The 9,264-nt window shown below is 34.0% G+C and overlaps 1 protein-coding gene across 1 annotated transcript in view; it reads left to right on the top strand.

The window, feature by feature from the left end:
* Nucleotides 1–7,293, top strand: part of LOC125039884 (putative polypeptide N-acetylgalactosaminyltransferase 9) — a gene marked incomplete in the record, with an annotated part of 86,288 nt that extends 78,995 nt beyond the window's left edge. Inside the window, 3 exon segments of the mRNA XM_047634231.1 lie at nucleotides 2,151–2,255; nucleotides 3,453–3,581; nucleotides 4,143–7,293. Of these exon segments, the coding sequence (XP_047490187.1) occupies nucleotides 2,151–2,255; nucleotides 3,453–3,581; nucleotides 4,143–4,286 (378 nt within the window).
* Between the last annotated feature and the right edge of the window lie 1,971 nt (nucleotides 7,294–9,264).

Below are 9,264 nucleotides of genomic sequence, written 5' to 3'. Positions count from 1 at the left end.
TGTGTGTGTGTGTGTGTGTGTGTGTGTCTGTGTGTCTGTGTGTCTGTGTGTCTGTGTGTCTGTGTGTCTGTGTGTCTGTGTCTGTGTGTGTCTGTGTGTGTCTGTGCGCGCATTTATTTGTGTTCTGTATTTTTAGACATGTGACGCTAAAAGTGTTGGAAATACAGCATTGTAATATAAGAGATGGACTGACTCATAGAATGGGATCATGAGAGTTACTGACTAGCATGACAAAACCCTGCAGACTTGAATACATATGCTGTAGAAATTCAAAAGATCTTAAATTATTAGTCGGTGAATTACAACAGATAATTAATATATTTTTGTAAGAATGCATGTGCAGGAGTATAGATGTGTGGGCTCTGTACTAGGTTTGTAGATGTATCTACAAGCAATGTTGACATACTTAGGTTACATATGATTAATGCATAGGCCTGTAGCCTCTACATGTGATTAAAAAATGGCAATATTCATGTAATGCCATTATGTCATATGAATATCATATGATGTAGGAGGTCTTTCCAAGTCAAAAAGTAATGAGAAAATATTAAAACCCAATTAGCAACTGAGGTAAATGAGACTGTTGCAAATTATTAAGTTTTATTGCATTTAAAAATTATATTAAAGAAAAGTATCTAGACTGAAACATTTTAAAAGAGGATAAAGAGGAAATCTTATGTTGGATAGTAGACATGATAATTTTGACCAACTTGAATTGAGAACTAAAGTTTGCCCCACACAAAAAAAGAGAAAAAAGCATTTTCAAGATATGAAACTAATTTCACGATAGATTCTGCATTAACATTGAAGTAATTATATCTGGATACCATGTGGAGATTATTCATATCCGTTGATATCAATATCTTCCACTCGAAGATGCCCAAAGACATTAAAGCAAGCCTCAGACACAGACGTCACTAAGGGTCTAAAGAACTGATTGGGCTTCAACATTGCCCCTTGGCCATGTCCTCGCTAACAGGTTCGCAACTTGGGTGCTGGCGGGTCTACTTGCCTCGACTCCCCTGCACGCAGGGCTAATTTACACAAAGCTGTGGGCCTCTACCCTTGTCATAAGCAAGGGGGTAATCAGGTAATCTAGTAGGGCAAGCCACTAGTTGTTCTAGTATCCCATCTGTTTACTGTACAAGGTCTAGGTTAGGCAGCATCAGAAGGATCAGCCAGAGGAGATGATGGCAGACAACAGTGGAAGGTTTGCATGTGCTTTATTGCTTGCTGGCAATTTATGTGGGCTTGGCTTGTTGGGGAATGTCAAGACTCATAATTTCTCCTGGAGTTTTGGCTCCTTTTCCATTCCTTTGGTTAAGGTCTAGCATGGCATTATATATATATATATATATATATATATATATATATATATATATTTTTTTTTTTTTTTTTTTTTTTTTTTTTTTTTTTTTTTTTTTTTTTTTTTTTGCTTTTCATGTGTAAGCATTTCCCCAATGTATGTAAATTTGAAATTTGTAGGGATGGGAATGTGCACCCCAGTCTACAGCTCATGTTTTTATTTCTGGTTTCTGCATCAGCATAACTAAAACATCATTTTAGGATGTTTAAGTGAAAATTCTGAATGCATTTGGAATCAATACAACTCATTTGAGAAATGTTAGGGTTGCTTATTTCAATGTTTATTATTATTTTATTTTTTATTTGAAGTTACAGCAGTCTACCTTTATAAGAGATGATTGACTTTCAGTCTGTTTTCATAACTGTACATGTTACTCAGTTGCATTACTCTTACTCATTGATCTTTCCCATGTCTCAAGGTTAATTTATGCTTTCTCTGTATATTTCTCATCACTATTTTCTCACCATTGCAAGTTAAACTTATTTGCAATGATTTCTTGTCCCCTTTTATCCCTCCCCTGTGGAAAAAAGCTATTCCATATCTTGCTTTGCCTGCTGCTTGGTTCAGTGAGTGTTTGCACAACCCCACAGTAAAGACCAGCCGCTAACACAACTAACCGCATAGTCTGTCTCTGGCCTAAACATACGAGCAGATAGCCATTAGATCATGGGTCCACATTCCCCCGTCTCCTCCGTCTCACACCCCATTGTCTTCCCTTGTCCTGAGCCCTGCCTCTAGCATGGTGATCGTGGCAGTAGTAGTTAGTGTTGTCTATGTGCAACAGATCCACAACTTGGGCACCGGACAGTGTGTGGACTCCGCTGCCAAGCCTGATGATAACCACAAACCGGTCGGTCTCTGGCCATGCCATGGTCAGGGCGGAAATCAGGTAAGTCTTCTTCTGGGTGCTTGAGAATTTCTTGTTTTGTTTTTGTTCATAGGCTTTCTGAAGGTAAGTACTTGTCCCGTGTTTTAGCTTTGGTTGAGCTGCCTCTGCTGCAGGAGCTAAAAATATGAAGCTGAAGTGTGATGTGTTGGCACTTTTTTCTTTATTATAGCACTGTTTTATCTTAGCTATGTTTAGGTATCTTGTTCCTAATGAACTTTTCAAAAACTCATACTTCTGCCTATCTTTTATTGTGCAATTATCATGGCAAGGAGTATACATTAATGCCTTCTTTCTTTGGCTGAATATAGTAAAGGTATTGATATCTAGTTAAGTCAAACATTTTAAGGTTAATACATAGATTTCAGTTTACTTTTAATTTTTTTTAGTGATATCCTGTTTTTTCAAAGCTTAAAGGAATTACATAATAAAAATGAATGTAAAAATCACTCCTATTATCTGTTTTATATTTGCCTTGAATATAACATATATTTGTGAATCCATTGAGGATAAGACTATAACTCTGGTAGCAGTTATCTTTAAAATAAACCCCTTGCTGAAGTAGACCAATAGGCAAAAAGGGTGAAATGTAGAGATCATCCTTGCTTCATTAATTATAGATTAAAGAATACTTGGCTCGACTTGTATAATTCTACTAGTTTGCTCTATGATATAATATAATGTGTTAATCCTAGAATAGAGGAATGACTTTTAAAGTTTCATATGAATAAAATGGTAATTTATTGTTTTTAACTTACACTATACAGTATTTGCTATTGTGAATAACATTTTCTACAGTCATAGGTAGGTTGATACTTGGTTACTGCATGAATTTTAAGTTTTCCTTTAGAGAATTCTTATAGGATTAGAATTTGAAATCACCTGCAATTGTGTCTTTTAATAAAATTTGTTCCTCAGAATCTTTTTTCTTTTTTGTTATTGTACTTGGACTAATACACACAAGTTGAATTATAGATTTACATTTCAACCTGGATATCCAGAATATATATCCTTTTTTTTTTTACAGTACATATAGTTTTTATTGCTTAACAATAATGTAATAGCACAGTACTATTTGAGGAAGAGTTACTTAAACATATCTTTAGTCTTTTTAAAAAATTGAACATTATTGTCATTAAAATTCCTTATAGTGATGATTCCTTGACCTTCTCTGACCTTTATATTCTTTTTCATGACAAGTATTGGATGTTGAGCAAGGAAGGAGAGATCAGGCGTGATGAAGCGTGCATGGATTACGCTGGTGCTGACGTGATCCTTTACCCGTGCCATGGATCAAAGGGAAACCAATACTGGGAGTACAACCCAGAGGTATGTGCAAGTCCTGTGTACTTATTATAGGATATTCTTATGAAGAAAAAGGGAGAGAGAGGAAGGGAGGAAACTCAAAGTTGAACCAATCATTGGAGTTCAACACAGAAGTCTGTCATACTTGTTGTTTGATGTTTTTGTAAAGGAATGAGGGAGGGAGGGAGAGGAGGTGGGAACTTAGAAGTAGTTTAATCCCAGGTTTACTCCATAAATTGGACGTTTTGATGTACTAACGGTTGGATATTTTCCTATGGGAGTGAGAGAGTGTGAGTGGGTACAAATATGTGTGTAATAATTTTATTAGAAATATAAGACATTATATATTGTATTCTTTAGGGAACATTAAAACCTTATTTTTATATTCTGCTTTTTGCTAAGTGTTGTTTATTGGAAATTACTGTCTAATCTCTTCAGGAATACAATTGTATTACTCTGATTTTATATTTCTTAATTTTCTATGCTTTTAATGTTATAGCCCATGTTGAATATGTACTGTCTGCTCCTATACATTTATATGTATACTACTTATAATTTCTTCTAATGAATAACTATTTCTTTCAGTCGAGTCGCATCATGCATGGCAGCAGCAAGAAGTGTCTTGCAATTTCTCAAGACCGGAAGAAACTTGCAATGGAAGACTGCAATTTAGAAGAATCAAGACAAAAGTGGAAGTTTGAAAATTATGATCCCAGCAAAAAACTATGAAAACAGATCAAATATTAAATAAATATTTGTTTTGTTTATATATTTTTTCAAGTGCCTGTGTATTGATTTTCAGTAATATGCTGAAGAATGGGAAAGAGTTTCAAGTTGAATTATTTAACAGTGAATTTAGGTAAAAAAATTTGGATGAGCCAAACTTCAAATTCTTTCTCTGCAATTGGTCATCTTTATCATACCTTCTTGATTTCGCTAAGAAATTTTTATGGTGGTTAAATCACCTGCGGAAATATGCAGACCACTTGGTTCCCCATCCGCACGAAGCTGTAGGAAAGTTCACTGTGAACCAAGGTTTCAGAATCAGTGATTGCTGTGCATGTCTTCTGCCACACTGTTGCTCTAGCTCATAAAGGTTGTGATCTAGAGGATCTTCCTTTAGCTTTTTATTCTACAGCTGGTCACTGAGACTCAAATAGAAAAAGAAAAAAAAAAAAGGATAATTTCATGTTGAAAGAAACAGGGTTTTTTTCTGATAACATCCCATGTTTCTGGTGAGATTATTTTTCTACTAATTGCACTTCTGATGTTCATTTGAAAGCAAAGGCAGTTCATAACAAAATGCTGAGTGTTTTGTACTGTTTTAGTCAGAAAGACTTTCTTGTGATTAGTGTATTCATGAAAACCATCAAATGTCGTAAGAGGTTTAGCTAAGTGTGACACAACAAAACAAATCAAGAGGTAACTTGTAAAGGGAAGTTTGAGTACTAGCTCAGAAGTGGCCAGAAATAGATATTGAAAACTAGTTAAAGTTAAAATCCATAAGAAATTGAATCATTGGTTTTGGTTTGTGAGATATTAATATGGTAAATAATCATGTGGGGATGTTCTAAAAATAGTTGCAGCTGGATTTAGTATCAATGATACAGCTGATGGAGAAGTGTGAAATTGTTTTGAGACTGTTGGACCAGTGTACCAGTGATGTGGGAGGTGGACATGAACAAGTGTGCCTCTGTTGACTGTGCCAGAAATAAGAATTGCAGTTTGTGATTAGAAGAAGTTGGTAACATGCTTCTTATTAGTGGCAGGATTCAGAGTACTGGATATCCAGTATGAAATTTGATGATTGAAAATGATTCACAATTGCATATTATGTTCTGAAATAGCAAAAACGTAGGACCAATCTGTAATATTATATAGTGTGTGAAGAGTGACTCTGTGTGTTTACCAGTCTAAGATACTTCAGATTATCTTATCCAGAATAGTGTATTACCTCATGTTAATTTTGTTTTTCCTTGACTTCAGTACTGCTTACTGCAGTTTGAGTACCTTCTCCATATTGGTGCTTGGGATATACTCTTTGATTTTTAGGGTAAAAAAAATGTTTTGGGAATATGATAAATGGGTTTAAAAGTTCCCAACATGTAGTGTTTTGGGAAGAAACACTAATTCTTGACTCTATGCCCACAATGTGGGAGAAGGAGAAAGACAAGAGACAGATCAGGAAGGTGGTTGTCAATTATGTTGTGATGTAAATATCCAGATCCTGATCCAGGCATCTGCCAGGGAGGAAACAGTAACAAGACACAGATAATTCTAGAGAGATTTGTCTATGTATACAGTCAAATCTATGTCCATTAGCAGAAAATTAGTAAAACTCATTTCAAGTTTCCCCCTCCCCCTTTTTCTTTCTGTTCATGTGTTTCACTTTTTATGTATATTCACCAACACTGATTTTCATTATTATTACATTCTATAATGTCTTCCTGATCTGCAATGTTAAGTCTTATTAGACAGTTAACTCTTATATGTAATTGTTATTGCTTTCTGTGATTTCTCTGTCCCAATTCCCTTTTGTATCATCAGTGTGTGCAATAAGCAAGACATATCCTCTTCATAGGTTAAAATTCATCATCAGTTTTTCCGTTTCCATTTTCGTTAAACTGCCAACACTTGAAGAAAGTCAGGAATGCTGTACTTTTGAAGATATCCACACAATGGGGACAGCTTTAAGATTCATGAAAGTTATAAGACTGTATTTTTTGTTGATTTTTGTTTGTTTTTGGCATATTTAATCAGTTGTAGTTATGGTTTGTTATTAGGATCCCTGTAACAAGAATTTGAAATGGATATTTTGTCTAGATTTATCTAGATGTATAGAGAGAACATAATGTACAAAATTGATTAATGTTAACAGTTAAGTTTCATAGTGGTAGTTCATTAAGAAGCTGCTTAATGTTTCTCAATATGATTGATAAGATTTTAATTTTTTTGTAACTTTATTAGAATTCTGATAAAGTTTTACCCAGTGACAGTTACAGTTTAATCAATTATACTTGCAAATTGCGTAGAAGAAATATCAGAGCTATTGTAATAAGGCAAAGGCAAAAAAAAAAAAAAAAAAAGTCTGAATGCTATTGATAAAGAATTATTCCCACTAAGAGCTTTGTCCCCTGATTTGCCCCATGTGTAATTTGTGATGTACTTGGTAGAGTTAAGGTGTTTATGTTAAAACTCCATATTTGGCTCCTCTAGCATTCCACTTAACATTCCTTGATATATATTTTTTTTTTACACATTGAAAGTTAGTGTTAATTACATCAGTGTACAAAATATCATTTGAGCATCATTGTTGTAATATGGTTATTTATGAAAGCTAACACATATCTTTTATTCATGAAAACACTGTTGCCATTTCACATATCAGCATTTAGGGTAATAACTTTTCAGTAGATTTTGATACAGCTGCTTCACTGTTTCATTTCATTTCAGTGTAAATGAGTAGAATGTATTGCTTTTTACAAATTTACACAGCTCTGTATCATATGATATAAAGACAAACACTTACTCCTCTGTACAAAAGATAGATTAACATGTAAAAAAAAAAAAAATAATAATAATTTTGTATGACGATCTTAAAAAGTATTGGGAAATATGACACACACAAACACATATATACCCCCCTCCACAAACACACAACACACACACACACACACACACACACACACACACACACACACACACACACACACACACACACACACACACACACACACACACACACACACACACAACACACAACACACAACACACAACACACAACACACAACACACAACACACAACACACAACACACAACACACAACACACAACACACAACACACACACACACACACACACACACACACACACACACACACACACACACACACACATACATACATACATATTCACGAAGACATAAATGGTTCTCTCTTTATTAATCATCACAGAAATCAGTCCAGTATTAATGTTGCAGGGTTGGAAGAGCAGTTCACTATCAGACCAGTGACCAGTTATGCTGTGGGATTTCATATTACTGTTGCTGGTAGGAAACCATTGGGTATGAAGTAAGAAGTAAGTCATACATACTACAGAAACTGACCTAAAGAAGTGGGAGTAATAATTTGTGATGCAGATTGAGCAATTTTTTGATGTTCTTTGTTTTAATTTCTTGTCATTTTTGGAGAACAAGGACATAAGCAATTTGCATAACTGTTACTTTGATAATGTTTATTATGGAAACTGTAAAGTACTAAGGATGTCAAATTAAAATATATATGAAAAATATAATATTTATGGATGGCAGTCATTTCCTGATGTGTGTTCTTCTAAAATCTTTTTTTTTTTTTTCTTTTTTACAACTGTAACAAATTCTGCAATTATGAGAATTAAGTTGTTTCCTGTATTTCATATCAACAACCAATCAAGGACAGATATAATTTCTGTACATAAAACAAGAACTTTATTGGATTATTATAATATAGAAAAGGAACTTATTTTTGATAGAGTAAATCAGTGCATGTGATATCAGGTAAGATATATATATATATATAATTACTGTATATATTGATACTAAACAAGAATTGTCATGGATAAAATAGAAGATTGCAATGTATTAGGCATTGTAGCTATGAGACTTGGTTCTAATGAAAGCTTATGATGATGGGTAAATGTAATATATGTGACATAATGTTAAACGAAGAAATGGTGGGAATTGATTTTATTTGGAAAGACTCTCCCGTCCAAGGCCAGGTGCTTGCTGCTACTGATTTTCATGCTTAAGGGAGAAGTTGTTGTCTCTGCATCATTTGAAGCAGCTGAAATCTCTGTCATCATGTAATAGGCGAGACAAAAAGAAAAGTAGATACCGTCAAGTACAGCTACCATTGTGATGGAGCATAGCATGTATAGCACCATCTGAATATCTGTCCTTTTTTGAAAACTTGTTTTCCTCTAAAATGGAAATCCATGTTAACCTTGTGTGTGTATATACCAATACAACTACTGGTTGCTTTTCTGAATCACCAAAGAATTATCTTGTAATTAACTTGCACAACCATTTCCCAGTCCTCTTTAATTCTATGGTGAATAACTTTATTTATGAAAAAGTCAAATTTTATTTAGTATATTTTGGAATAACAACATTCCTCACTGTAAGTATGATGCAAACATTCTGTATTTCACATGACAGACAAACTGAGAGAAAAGTATAGATTTCATCGTAAGGTTGCTCATGTATTGAATCATATGCCATTTAGTTTCATGTCATTTGTTTTAAGATTAGATCATTACTATTATTGATATTTAAAAGATGTTATTTGATGACTTTTTTTTCTGTGGAATTTTATTACTGACGTACATTAAGGAAATATACCAATGGACATATTAACATATTGTATACACCAGTTGTGATTAATATTTAGAATAGCAGAGTGAATGTGTATGATGTGTAAACCAATTACAAGATTGTGTGCTACATTTGTTGTGTGCTAAATTAAGCTAACCAGTTGTTTTCCAATGGAAAGGGGATAACACTGTATGATTGGGCAAGTTTTGATGTCCATTATGCATTAAAACCCCGCATGTGTGATTCCTCAAAGGGTGCCTTATTAAAACCATTCCTACTGCCACCTGGGTTTCTTTCCAACCTTTTCATTAACAGATGTTTTTTACTCTGGAAGTTAAATAATGTTGAAAAAAGGATG

Source organism: Penaeus chinensis, chromosome 28, assembly GCF_019202785.1.
Source record: "Penaeus chinensis breed Huanghai No. 1 chromosome 28, ASM1920278v2, whole genome shotgun sequence".
In the NCBI taxonomy this organism is placed as follows: Eukaryota; Metazoa; Arthropoda; class Malacostraca; order Decapoda; family Penaeidae; genus Penaeus; species Penaeus chinensis.
This window is presented reverse-complemented; position numbering and strand designations above follow the sequence as displayed.